A 15,223-nucleotide genomic window follows, 5' to 3' on the forward strand; every position below is an offset into this window, starting at 1 on the left:
TGACACACATACGGTAGACACACACTCATGCACACACAAACACACACACACACACACACACACACACACACACACACACACACACACACACACACTGAGGTCTTTAAAAGGACCTATGTGAATTACCTATTACAGTCCACAATGAGCCAGAAGGACAGTCAGAGGCAGCCAATTACCTCTTCTCCATGGAGGTGATATTTCTCTCCCACAGCTAAACTAGGTCAACCCCAAACCTCTCTGGCCTCACCTGGGGTGGAAAACCACCCTTCATTACACACACACTCACAGATACAGACACTGGCGGACATAGGCACACATACAAACGTGCGTTGACACGTACACACCGAAGAATTCTTCCCTGCAGGTGACAGGAGGAGAAATGGGCCAGCGCGTGCTGTGATGGATGGCCTTTATGCAGGTCATGTGTGGTGTTAAGAGAGAAGCTGCACCTCATCAGGAGCATGCCGCTGTGCAAGGTTCATAGTGATCAATAGATACACTTTCCCTTACCCCAACCTCCTGCTACTCTGCAAGACCTACCCACCAAGCTAACAGGCAACATTAGCCATTCATAACAGTTACAACTCCTGACAAGCAGGCCACTCCGGGGATTTCATGATTTGAATGCCACCCACTGTGGATTTTGACATATTGTTCGCCGTGCAGCAACCCATCGATGGCCATTAGCTATCATCATGTTGCTTGCATGGCTTCCACAACATTGCAGTGTCAAAGAGCACTTGCCTTTTCAACAGTTACTCAGCCTTTCTGTTTCCATAACAAACAACATCACCTGCCATCAGTGTCATATGGTAAGGTGCAAAAGACCCCCCAAAGCAGCCTTTGAAATGTCAATGACAGCCGGTTCTGCGAAGCACATCTGTTCATCTTTGGGCAACAGAGTTATATATAGTATACCCTACCTAAGTAACCAACTGTTAAGGGGGGACATTGCCTCCAGTGACGTTTTTAATGGATTACGCTGTTCCTGACAAAGATCAGCCAATTTGTTTCTCCTTTAATTCCCCTCCCATGTTCTTCATATTTTTCATCATCTTTTACACCGCCACATCTTGAACGCCCTCTCCTCCCTTCCTTCCTTTCCCTCCTTCTCTTCTCCCATCTGTTTATTTTCCCCGATATTAAAAAATATCTCTATTTCATCCCACATCATCTCTTTGCTCTTCAGTGCATAAGGAGCTGACCACAATAATTTGTTTTAGTTTGCCTATTAATTAACTCAAATTAATTTGTTCACACTTTTAAATATTTTACAAAACCAGAACTGAGTCATTACTGAGTGTAAATATTTGAATTATTTAGAAGTAACAGCCTTACAAGAAGCTGATCATTTGCGAAATGTGTGTATTTTGATTGCCTAATGCATAAAGTACAATTATATTTAATACAGTTACATAAATCGTAACATGTGGATAAACAAAAGGACAAAGATTTGGCTCCAGATGTGGTGGAGAAAATATGAAGACCAAAACAGAACACCATCCTGTATGGGCTGATTGATGTTTATTTTCAGTGTTGTAGAGGAGAATATTAGATTAAATCAAGACTGAATTATTTTACCTGAAAAAGATGTAGAGGAAGTTGAAGTACTATTTCCAACCCAGAATCATGTCAGTTCTTCCTCTCAGGCTGCGTATGGCCCCAACAACCTCCACCAAATACAGGGTAAGGTTGTCTAAATTTCAGCTGAGGTAAAAAAAAATTGTTAGTAATGTTTTTCCATAATCTTACTGCTGTGAGCGCCCAATAATAATTAAAAACAAGAGATCAAACGAGCTACTCACAGTTTCTCTCATGTGGATTATTGTGAAAGGACAGTAAGAGGACAGTTTTTAGAGATATAGTGAGTTGAGAGGAAATTAGTGGAAATTACACCATTGGGTAAACAAAATGTGTGTGTTCAACTTTCATTACATCCAGGACTGCAGACAATAAAATTATGACGCTGACCGTTTTAACAGCCATTCTATTTTTTACCTATGACAAGTACTTACAACACTGGGTTAAAGCAGTGTTAAATATACATTTTCATGAAGTGAGTCAGGAGCAGCCGACCGTAATGGCAGGGAATGGGCGGTTATTCAAAAAATAATTTTCCCTCTAATCACCTGCTAAACTCAAACAAAATGGTTGGACGTGTTTTCAGTGTACAGTCAATTCATGTTTGTTGCTATGGGGAAATAGCCTATTTGCTCCGGAATTGCCCTCTTGCAGCCAATTTGAGCTAAACAGTTGTGTCTAGTGGTGACCAATCTTGCGCCAGTTTAATTCCAGCAGAACAGTGTGTGAGCCACAGTTGGTCTTGACCCCATCAAACAGGCACAGCAAGACACATTGTTGGTCAATGGAGTGGTCAACAAGACTGTGGCTTTTATTGAAACACTGCGGTTCATGTTCAAAAGACCTGACCTAACACACATATTAACTGCACTAAGTGAAGAGAGGAAGTCTTTTTCTTTTTCCTGACTTCTTAGTGGAGTCTATATGGTTCCAGGCTACAGTAGTATGTGTATAGATTTCAATTTATTCCATCAGTTCCATCACTTCCACTTGTACTTTCTAAACAGAAAACCCAGGTGGTGAGGAAGAAAATTTACTCAACTGCCTCAGCAAAAAAAAAAAAAAAAAAAGTAGAGCTCAATTGAATTGAATTGAATTGAAGTGTAACCAGAGGACTAACACAGTATATCTGATGTTCTCAGATAACAGGTTGATGCTTGGGATTGGAGGGCGTTCTAATACCTGAAAGCATATGAGGCTCAATTTTTCCCTCAGTCTGAGTCAATATTAATAAGGTTTGATCTTTATCTGATCTCTTCACCCCACCAAGGAGAATATAGATGAGATCAGTGCTCTGTTTGAGCAGCAGTTCAATACATCTCGAGCTCGATAACACACATCAGGCAGCCTGAACAGGATATAGCTTCACTGCAAATGGTTAAGAAAAATCGAGGGTGGCATTTTGATGTGGACTTCTGCTGTGAAACTTAATAAATGCTTGTTCAAATAACAGCCTGTCTCTTGACATAATTTGGGAGGTGTTCTGTGTTTGGCTTGTAAATGCCTGTCTCTAACAAACACCTGGTCAGCTTAGTTGTTGAAGCAAATAAAAACACATACCGGTATTAGAGGCTTTACTGTATGATCTCAATCTGCATGTCTCTCCTCCTCCTCTAGATTTAGACTTCTGTAAGGCTGGGCAGATGAGGAGCCCAGACTACCACATCCACCAACAGCAGCAACAGCAACAGCATCAGGAGGAGGAGGAGGAAGCGCTGTGCTCTGGACCAACTGCTCATGTCCATAGCCGCGGCTACTCCCTGGGCGTGGGCTCAGATGTGGACACTGAGCCGGAGGTGGACCCCTCTCCTAATCACGGCCTGCAGCACATGTGGATGCGTGGCCTGAAGTCTGAGCAGAGCTCTTGCCTCACAAGCCGCGCCAACTCCGCCCTCTCTCTCACTGACACTGAGCATGACAGGAAGTCTGAGCCTGACAATGGTGAGTGAAATATTCGTCTTCTTACTCTATGAGGGGATTGTCCATCACTATACAAAATGACCAGCCGAGATACTATTGTCTGCTTAGCAGACAATAGTGCACCTATGATTATTTATTTGTGTGCATGTGAGTTGCACATGTCAAAGCTTCTTGTGTATTTTTTCACTCTGACTGTATTCCACATTACATACAGTCTCGTATTATTAAGAGAAGAAACTTCTCACCAACTAATGCAAAGAAATACAACATATAAAAATATAACTCTTTTCAAGTTTAAGTTACAGCCTTGGGCAATTACGTGATTGAAACTCTCCGTTTTTGAACTAATGCTAATGCTTAAGTTCCTCTCTCTTTCAAAGCTCTTTGATGTGACTAAATACAGAAAATGTGCTATTGGTTATTTGGTCTCTGAAGTGAGCTTGTGTTGGAGGTGAACCTGGGGCTGACTGGGGATGGAGCCTAAGGAAAGTCCGATGATGAACATTCACAGCATATGGCTTGGAAAGGATTGAATATCTATCGGAAGTGGAGGCAGATTTTGGTTTAAGGCTTTGAGGAAAAGGAATTGTCTGGGTCGGACGTCTACAGTACCTGACTGGCTGCCTGAGGGCAGCTGACAACCACCTCTGTGGGAGAACTACAGCCTGGAAGGAAGGAGAAGTTGAGAGGCGGGGGTGAAGATATGGGGCCAACTAGAGAAGAATCTGGGATTGTGCCAGCTATCTGTCTTGCACTGCTGGGCTTGGCTTGGCTCCCCGCAGATGGAGAGTTAGTTAGAGGTGCACACAAACAAAGACAGAGCTCTCCAACCCATCCCCAAGGGCACTGTCTGTTTATGTGCCTCAAAAAGGTGGAACTTATTCAGTGTCTGAGGAAAGGAAGGGTGAGAGAAAATGAAAAAAGAGAATGAGAGAGGGGAAGAATAAGAGACAGGGAAAGCAAAAATGCTAATGAGAGAATAGAAATGGTAATGTAATGGTATAATTAGAATGAGAATAAAAGGGAATGAGTGGTTGAGGGCAAAACAGGTGAAGGAGAAGCTGGTTTCGAGTGTTAGACAAAGATGGTGGGCGAAGGAGATGGCTAAGACAGGGGAGGAAAAGCATCATGCGAGGAAAGGTTTAGGATGTGCTTGTTTATGTTTGGGATGCACCCAGGGGTGCTGTTTAATGACAGCAGGATTGGACATGGAGTCAGCCTCATGCAAAATCACAAGATGGAAGAGGAGAGAGCGAGAGTGAGAGAGGGGGAGTGCTTGCAGCATTACACAGTAATCAATTTGTGATGGCTGTGTGCATATGGACCAAAGTTATTACCATTTGAGATGAGGGACTCCATCTTTATCCAGGGTCAGAATGAAAGCTGCAAAAGGGGGAGGCAGATGGGCATGCAGCAGAGGAAACATAGGCAAATGAGGATGGATGAAGTCACAGAAGTGAGAGGAGAGGATTTAAATGTTCAAAGCATTTGGCTTTGCTGCTACAATGCACCAGGAAAGCTGGTTTATGTGTGGATTTCATATGTCACATGAAAGCTGTACAGTATGTCCTATGGCTCACCAAACCTTGGCAAAATCTCTCTCACGAACATGTTCTTCCTTTCGCTCAAGCATCACCCTCTCACTGTGTTTCCCCTTGCATTGGTATAATTTACTTGGCAACCTTTTTTTCCTCTCTACCACCAGCACCCCATTTATTCTCATCCTCTTCCTGTCCATCTCCCTCTGACACATGGCCAGGTGTGTCCATGCGTGGCATCCTCTAATAGGAAATGCATTATGGATGTCACATTTCTCTCCATCAGCACAACAAAGTCTCAAACGCCCCTCTGTTCCCAGTGATAATGAAAGTTAGAGCCACTCGCAAAAAGATGTTGGCGTAAAGGGCTGAAATCAAAAAGCTAACGTCCCTGCCAAAATGAAAGTGCATTTTAAGTCGGCCCGACCTTGCACTCCCTTTGTCTTCAGAGCTCGCCCCCTCCCAAACCCATTAATGATGTCAGCTTCAAACTGGCAGAAATCCTTTTGTTCCTGGTCTGATTGAAGCTGACAAGTCAATTTAGTCAGTGTGTGTGTTTGTGTGTGTGTTTGTGTGTGTGTATGTGGATTTGAGTGTAAGAAAAATAGAGAGAGGGAGCGACAGATTAAGAAAGAGTAAAGGAAAAAGAGATTCAGGTTGTGTGTGAAGCCACGTTTGTACAGATGTCTGTCTTTATTCTCTTTCATGTGTGTGTGTGCGTGATGGGGTGGTGGGGGGGCATGTCCAACTGTGACACCTCCCTTGAGGGAGGCTGTAGGCATTCTCGAGCACCAGTCAGACCTGCTGACAAACTCAGGAAAACATCAACACCCCTATTTGACGACAGTGCACCGTTATAACAGAGGAGATTGGCAGTAGAAAGACAATGTGTAGTTCAGCTAGAGTTTACTGCTGACACACACATATAGTACGCACACACACACACACACACACACACACACACACACACACACACAATATGCTCTATAGCCATAAGTACGTGGACAATCATATTAATTTGTTAAACATGTTATTCTAAAACCATGTCCACTAATGTCTATTTAGGGAAAGCTCTGACTATGAACCTGGCAGCAGGAATTTGTTCCCATTCACACCAAAGAGGATTAGTGAGGTTGGCCAATGATGTTGGGCAATAAGGCCAGGTTCGCATTCAGCCTTCCACTTCATTCCAAAGGTGTTGGATGAGGATGAGGTCAGGGCTCTGTGCAAATCAGTGGTGTTCTTCAACTCCAAATTCAGGCAAACATTTATTTATGGGCCGGTGCCTTGCCTAAACTGTTGTCAGCTGAATATTGTCTGAAATATAATTGATGTTGTAGAAATAAGATTTGATGAGAGTTCAGGGGCCAAATCAGGAAAAAAAGATAAAACTAGGCATCTTTTGCCATATAGTCTATATAAGGGGACACACATGCAAATGCAGGAAGAAATCAGATAGCCTTAGCCTACGAGCTAGTTGTATCTTGTTTGTTTAATCTGTACACAAAGATTAAGTGTAAAGTTGACAATCTATGGCTTTAGACATTCTAATTATTTCCATCCACCTAGCACTTCTGTGTAGTATCCCCTCTAGTTGTCAACCGATGTGTTTTAGGTATAACCTAATTGGAGAGAGTTTGAGACTAGGGACATCAAATACTGAACATGATTATTATTATTAGGGAGAGCAAGGCTACAGATTCCACAAAAAACTTTTTTCTGACATGAACTTCCCCTTTAACTTTGTCAAGTGGTGGGTCTGTTTTAATTAGACTACACAAACAAAGAAGGGTGTTATTCATCTTAACCATCTTCATTATTCTTAAGTGGCTCTGAACATAGTTAGAGTAATATTCAAAGACAAACAATAGATCAGTTAAACACTAGAATTAGTCACAAATGGAACAAGCAAATATGTGGCACTATCAAACTGATAAACATTAAATAATAATTTGCTTTTAGACACACTTAGGAAGAATAAGTGAACACAGGTCTGGTTGGTTGCCGAGCAAACGGAGCGATGGTTTCTTAATTCAGGGCAGATTGAGTTCAGCTTTGTCTAGTTGACTCCAGACTGAACAGGTGTGCTTGTTGCTCCTACCAGAGCTCAGTGGCAGACATGGAAGGCTTTCAACATTATGTGATTTTTTTTTTCATTTGCAATGACATTGACTGAATTGCAAAATTGATTGCTGAAATAAATGCTGTGTGAAAGAAAAGAGGACTGATGAGAGAGGGAGCAGATAGATTTGGTGTCAGCCTTCTGAGTTACTGCAGTGTGGAATAATTAAAAAAAACTACATTAGCTTTATTATCTGGGTTACAACACTGTCTTACAATGAGATGCTAATTAATTGACCACTTTTCATTAGTTTAATCAGTTGCAGATTTACTCTAGGCTTTTGTCTATCTTTTTAGCTTATCCTTTTTTCTCCACTTTTGGGATTGACACATTGGCATGTAGCAGACAGCCTTCTGGTTTTACATCACTGCACTTTTCATACATCGTCTTCCGAGCAGAAAGGGTTCTAAGGCTAATGCAAACAGCAGTCCAATGAAAGGCTCTATCACTCATTATGGTAGATAACGTTCTGTGCTAAAATGCAAATATCTGTGTAATTACCATGGCCTGAGTAAGCACTTGATTCTGATTGGCCGCAGGACGTCCATTATTTTTTAAAAACTTGACAACTCCCTTATAACTGTCTGAACGCAGTGCTAAATTAATACACTAGAAAGGTTTGAGTGTTCCATTTCCGCTATACACTGCAGATAATGGTTTAAAGAAAATGGGTTTTCAAATTGCCTCCAACATTTAGAGTCCCCGAGTTAGCAATCAAGCCTACAGAAATACTGAAAAACATGGTTCAGCATGGATGTAATCCCCCTGCATCAAAATATGTTAGCCCACATCTGTTGATCTGACAGGGCAATGACACTGCATTATTGCTAGGTACCAACGAACAAACACAACAGTACAGGATGACATAAAACAGCATTAAAATGTAATGTAACAAATATAAATAAATAAAAACATGAATTAGTATTAATTTTGTATTTGGTATTATTTCTATCCTCTGTTTAGCAGGCAGGTAGTAGGCTAGATGAATATTTCAAAGCAGCATCTTGCTAAATTAATATTAAAACCCTGAGATCATGTGATCTAACAAAAGTAATTTGAACAGAAATGCAAGTCCCTTCCTTGTTAATTGTCATCAGGCATGAATTTATTTACACTTGACAGCTTGTGCCTCTTGAATTCAATTTGAGCACATTCATTTCGCAACCAAATTTTCTTCCAAGTATTAATTTATTTGTTCATGTGTAAACATGCATTTTTCCAACTGTGGAACTGTCCAAGATGGATGGCAAAACTCCCAACAATTTACTAGTTTTTGCTTCTCAAAAATGTTCTTAAAATGTTCTGCTTTTCACTATTTTATATATTTGTTAATTGAAAACATTTGTGATTTGGAGTAATTTCAAGACAGCACAAAAGGCTGTGGGAAATTATGATATACATTTGTTTTTTGGGACAATGCAATCAATTAGTCAATTAAAACTAAACAAATGTCAGATTATCTGATAATATAATTATTTTTTTAGCTGCAACCCTAAATCAAAAATATACAGAGGACAACAATCTCATTCACACATCCTTGTTTGTTAGAATTTGGAAGTGCAATGTTTTCCAACTGCATTGCACTCTTACTGCTAACTCACAATGTATTATAATTGCAAGAGAAAGCGGCCAGAAGGCTTTTTTCACATCTATCCTCTCTCATTTCCATTTCTTATAAAGTGCTTGTGCAATAAAGAAAGGATAAGCAAAACGAATGTTCTCTGCCTTGAATGCGAGTGTGAAAGTTGCACTGTAAAAGAGTAGAGTAGATGTCTGCCAGGTCTATACTTACCAACACTAAATGAGGCATATTCCCCTAAAATAGATTGCTGCCATTAGACCTTCAAATAAAGTCATTTAAAATATTTTTTCACAGTGTAGCTGTTGCCCTTGCCTTGGAATAAGACAAGCATGAATGTTACCTTAAACATAAATGTTACATGCCGGCTATAAACTAGGTTGTTCGAGGGCCTGGGGGACTGCACAATGTCATAGAGGGCTCTCATATCCTTTATAAACATGGTCCATTATTTTTATAATGATGTGCCAAAGTTTTGCAGTCAAGTTTGGCCAAGTTGTGTAAGTGCTGCAGAAGGTTAGCAAGGGCGTGGAAACAAAGAGTGGTAGAGTGGAGTGAAAAACTGACCTTACGGTTTAATGAGCAAGCATACGGCACAGAGAAAGACAAAGGGAGGGCACAGAGAAGATAGGAAGACAGAGAGGCTCGCTGGCAAGTAAAGACATTGCACAGGATATTAGAGAGCCATCATCGGAAAATCCAGCCGAGGTTTAGCTTTTATACTAATTTTCATTTTGGCTAGCAATCATTTGATACGTGTTATAGCTAAGATTGGAATACCACTTAGATGGAGTGATGGAACCTGGTGAAATAGCAACAGGTGTTACATAGAATTAGATTTCAGATGGGAATCAGTTTTTGAGGATTTCTCTACTTTATGATGCAATTCTGACATTTATTAGGCAATCTGGACTTTTAATTAGATAGTGAGGAAACTACAAATGTTTCACGTAAGCTCCCTTATCCAAAAGTGTCAGATAAGAGCATTTAAGCAATGTGAATGAAATGGGTTTTATGTGTTTTTCCTTCCTTCTGATGTTGGAGGACACAAATCTCCTTTTGGCAGCTCTGCAGCTGTGATAACCTCAGCGGAATCAGGAAACTACAATACCCTCAGAGATAGAGACATCCGAAGATGTGCTAGTACAACCACACATACGGACATGCACAGGCACACAAACTGCATCCTAGTGTCTCTTCTAACCTCCCTGGCGTGTTTGTGTGTGCGTGCAAGCACAGGTCTAAGTGGCAGCACCAGGCAAACAGCCGCACACTTTAGCTTCCTTCTTGCCTTCCCAAGGCCCAAGGGGTTTTGCAGGAATGGATTTGTCTATTAGCTCGTAAAGAACATTGCTCAGTGCCATATCGATCATCTGAGCTGTAACGTTTAGGGTCTTTAAGTTGTAGAGTTGATCTAGTGGTACACGGACTCCCCTGGCTATTTTACCAGAGTGAGAGATGATCAACTTAACCCTGGTGCTGCGCTTGGCCAGAGGAAACGCTATAAACACGTCCGCTGGAGCCAGAAACCGTTTTTATTGAACCGCCCGTTCAGCCATCCCGAAGAGGCCGAAGAGCTACCATGAATCCGCCAGGTGCCTTATTGTAGCAACAGTGCAGGCGTGTGGTTTTCCTCTCTTTAATAGCAGTCTCATCACATAGTTGGCCATGCAGGCTTCTGTTCTTGACAAGCTGTCAGAATGTTGGACCCCACCCTGTTGTCCTAATGATGGACCTTTACAGCTCACTGATCCAAAGGAAGACCTACTGGACTGTACTACTGGTTGATGGGGGGTTAGGGATGTGTGTTCATTTGTGTGTGTGTGTGTGTGTGTGTGTGTGTGTGTGTGTGTGTGTGTGAGAGAGAGAGAGAGAGAGAGAGAGAGAGAGAGAGAGAGAGAGAGAGAGAGAGAGAGAGAGAAAGTGACAGAGATAATTTTCTGTTCAGTCTCTCTCTGTGAATGCTTATGCCCCTCCTCCACCCTCATCCCGCTGCCATGGCAACAGTCATCAAATCAGAACATCAGCCGTAGCTTTCATCTCACGCTGTCCACTGGCTGCCTACAGGCTGTCTGTATACATAAACTGTGTGATGGAAACATCACAGAGTCCAGCCTCTACTTGCCATTTTAATAAGCGGTCACATCCAGCATGATTCCACGATCACCTACACAGCAGAGGGGGTGAGAGGCGAGCCGTTTTTTTTAATAAACAGTCGAATAAGCGGGCTTAAAACTGTTTTCAGTTCCCAGCGCTGTTGGAGTATTAAAATGAGAGGAGAGCATGGTGAGTGGCACATGAATAAGCTCACAGTAGAAGGGAACAATAGCCCTGAGAGTGTACCGAGAGATTAGTGCAAATCAGAGTGTTCTGCACTGGGGGAGAGAGGCTGAGAGGGGGCGGAGGACACAAAGGTGCCTGTACTGTATGGACACAGACACACATTCAGATGCCCACACATGCTCCTATTGTTTTGTGTTCTGTGTGTGTTAAGGGTCAGTGGGGTATATTATTTTGGAGGGGTGGTTGAAAGTGCAGCCACAACACAGCTGGATTGACGAAGAAATGGTTGCCATGGAAATTAAAATGATTCAAAATTGAAATTTACTTCGCTTTTTTGTTTACCTGAGGCATAAAGAAAGGCTAGAAAGCTTAATTGAACAATAACGGAGAAAGGAAAGGAAAAGTAAGCAAATCAGGACCTTTTCTATCCCACACAATACAATCCTCTGTGCGGATGAATGGGATGTGTTGCTGAGCAGGCTTCTGCTGTGAAAAAAGCTCATCTGAAAAACAAACCTACAGGTTCATTGTTATTCTGATAATCACAATTGTCATATGAGCCCACATAGGGATTCAAATGCATTTGCCGAGAAGATGAGTGATAGTAATGACAGCGTAGTTGTTTCCCCACCATTAACAATCGCTGCCATTTTAGTTTAACTGCTTGTAGTAATAGCTGTTCCTCTGTCGCAGCCGTCGTGATACTGCCAGGGATACTTCTGCCATAGCTGCACCAGTGCCAGTGTTAAAGGCTGCCATCACAGCCACGGTGCCAGTAGTAAAGGCTGTTGTTACATGGCACAGTGCCCTGGGCCTGTCAGACCTCCAGGGTGTGTACACCACCTGTCATTATCAGCTCTCAGCCCTGGCAGCTACGGACAGCTAATGGTCCACTGGGTCTCACCCAACAATCTGCTGACCAGTATGAGTGCTGCTGGTTGGATGGCTGGACACCTACGCACACACATGCCCATGAACACACAGACAGTGCTCAGTTGTGCACAGACAGTCCGCATCTAAAATACTTTTTTTTTTTTTTTTAAGTGAGGTATGGGTTTAAGCATAACCCCCCCCCCAAATTATGTATGAGCCTATTTCACTCATTCACTTTGCCCTGGGATGGACTTCTTCTACTCACTGGAGAATTGTCTGTATGATTTATAGGATTGGACCTTCGTCACAGGCAGCTTTTAATTGAAAAAGCCACAATAGGACTTTGGACAGCCATTAATTGTTACGGTTAATTAAGGTAAACATTAAATGAAGAGAGTTTTAATTGGTTTCTCTTGATGAGGGTAGGGATCTGGGGTGACCAGAATCTGCATATGTAAATAACTGAAAACTCCTCCAGGCCACTGCTTAACTCTCTCTACCTTAGAGTCCTCTCTCTCTCTTTCCATGTTTCTGTTTATTTTCCTCGGTTTCTGTCACTGTGTCTCTACCTTTTTTTCTCTGCATGCACACAAACCCCCCCACACACAAACAGATTCACACACCTTGGCTCCAACCAAGCTGTCAGTAATACAAATGGGGTGCTTTTGTCATGTGACATTGATGTGATGTATGTACATGCTAAACTGGCTCTCCCTGAAGAGATACATTTGTTAAGATGAGACATGACAGATTGGCGTAAGACGTCACCTTCATATTTAAAATATATGGAATTATCCCAAGGCTCACAACATTCAAGAAGGCTGTTTTTATTTTTATCATTTTATTTCAGAGAGGATGTTGTATGCATGTGCCCACTGGTGCTCATCATCACAATTGATTGACCACTTTCTCCTTGCACTAAAGATTCATTTATATGCTGTCAGACTGTGGCAAGGATTGCAATGTGTACATATGGAAATTATCATAGATACATCAAATATTACAATCTTTTTAAAATGTTTTGTACTTTGAACAGCTGCCACCTGTGCTAGAGGAAAGGGCGTTAATAGCGCACCCAATCACTTTGCTAGATAGATCACCCTAGCACCAGATAGATAATCATGCTGTTAAATAAATAGCTTCTTAAAATGCTTCAGAATACTGCTAAAAGCATTAGCATTTTATGGGTGACTTGGGAAAAAGAGTTGGTGGTGTCAGGGGGAGGGGGTGGTTCTGAATTTGCATTGCAGTGTCTGCGGTTTAAAAGTATGTGTGCATGTGTGTGTGTGTTTGTGGATGAGGCGAGCAGACAATTGGACGGCTGCTCGGTCACCCGGTCACCCTGCTGCAGTAGAAAAGCTTCTCATGGCCAATGCACGGCTCTTGCCAGTGTTTCACAAAAACTGAATGTGCTAGCGCTGTCCAAACAGATGCTCAATGCCATTTCCAGATAGTGTTTATGTGTGTGCATGTGGAGTGGGCGGGATGCATGTGTGTTTGTGTGTTTGAATGGATGTGCACAATGTGTTTGTGTGTCCATGTGCTTCCAAGTGAGTGTGCACTATGTGTTCATGTCTGTGTGTAAGTGCAGTTTGTTCCAAACAGATGTTTTTTCCATTGTGTGTGTACTAGCTGAATCAGATCAACACCAGCCGGTGCAGTGAGTCTGGCCAAGGTGGATAATATTCAGTGCACGCAGTGGCCAATACTACACACACACACACACACACACACACACACACAACACTGAGGAGACAAGGTAAAGCAAGATGTAGAAAAGAGCACATGCTGGCAAACCTTTGTATTGAACTTAACATTATAAGCATTAGCCGACTCCATGGAATAAGTGCAGATTAACTCAACATGAATCATCAAGATTGCAAGTAACATAGTAATAAAGAAATTGGAAGCAATCATTAAGAAAAGAAAGACAGGAAATAAAAGAGCATAATCAAATTCAAGTAAATGAGGAGGCGGTGGAAGTGGCTGTGAGGTATATCATGAATGAATGAACTTAATTTCACTCAAGGGGGGGGGGGCTGTGTTTATCTACTGTAGCCTTTGTAATAGACCTTCTTTTAATGTGCTGCACTTTAGCTTCAACCCCAAGAATAAAAGCCCCAGCTCCTAGGTTGCTCTGCCAGTTAGGCATTTCATTCTAGCATGGAACGTAATAGTTTAGAATGATGGCAGCGGCAGATTCAGGGTTGAAATTTATAGTAATTTTGGAAATGGGGGCTTGCCTTCAGAAAGCGTGAATAAAAGTAGTTTATCAGCTTAAGATAGTTAACTAATTAAATTAAACTTTAGCTCACTAAGTTGACGGACTTTTCAATTTTTTTAGCGTGACTTGAACGTGAAAATTAGAAATTTAATATGCACTTCATGGCTACGTGATATTGTGGTAAAAAGACTGTGGCAGAAGATGTTCCAGGCCAAAAGTCAGCACCCTCACCAGCTCATAATCAGTCTAGAAGATGTGGAAATAAGGAGGCACATTGTTCTTGTACTGCAGTTTAGCGCTAGTTAGTTCTAGTTTTATAATAAGGGAAATTGTAAAAATGTCTTGTTTAATTTTCACTTAATCCTGCCAAGTTTATGGACAAGTAAGACAGAAGTTAGCTTTATGCAGTATTGTTGATATTTTCAAAAATAATGTAATGCTAGAAAATAAAAGGCTTTTAGGACGAGGACTTACCAATATGTTAAACATAACTATTTCTAATTTAACCCTATAAAATTAAGTCAGCTAATGTGAGGCTGCTCCACTTCAGCATCTGGAGGCTTGATTTGCCTAGTTACTGGGCAATTGCTGTTTGTCTGAGGGGTTAAGTGAATGACCATTTGTTCGAATTAGTTTGTTAATTTGAGATATTGAGCTTGAAATATTAAGTGGTATACTCGATAAAGCATAAAGGTAAGCAACGCTAGCTGACAATGTAAGCCGATACCCCCTTTGTCCATCTGGTACCTCAGGGTGTATTATAATTTGTTCAAGGGACTACAGCTCTGTAGTTTTTAGACCAAGTTGATATGCTCCGACAGTTCTTAAGGTCTCCTTCCCTCCCTGGAGGAACTGGTGTTACATTCAAGGTACATTCATCTATTGTTTTTCTGTCTGTGGTGGAATAAAGAGAATGACTGCAGCCCTGCCTGAGCAGGGAAGATCCCTGTACGATTTGGGAACGAGCAGAAATGAGTCTAGCGTGTGAGATGTGTTGAGAGATGATCACCTCAGGGAAGCATGAGGCGAGCCCCCTTGTAGCTGCAGAGCGGGAGAGAGATAATGGGGTATGCGGCTGACAATAGGTGGATGTGGTTCTTCTT

General features: G+C 41.8%; 1 protein-coding gene across 1 annotated transcript in view; it reads left to right on the top strand.

The window, feature by feature from the left end:
- tenm1 (teneurin transmembrane protein 1) overlaps positions 1-15,223 on the top strand; it is a 165,170-nt gene that overhangs the window by 13,393 nt on the left and 136,554 nt on the right. Inside the window, exon 3 of the mRNA XM_051419664.1 lies at positions 3,199-3,522. Coding sequence (XP_051275624.1) covers positions 3,199-3,522 — 324 coding nt within the window. The remainder of the gene's footprint in view (positions 1-3,198; positions 3,523-15,223) is intronic.

The sequence above is a fragment of the Dicentrarchus labrax genome, unplaced genomic scaffold (assembly GCF_905237075.1).
Source record: "Dicentrarchus labrax unplaced genomic scaffold, dlabrax2021, whole genome shotgun sequence".
Classification (NCBI taxonomy): Eukaryota; Metazoa; Chordata; class Actinopteri; family Moronidae; genus Dicentrarchus; species Dicentrarchus labrax.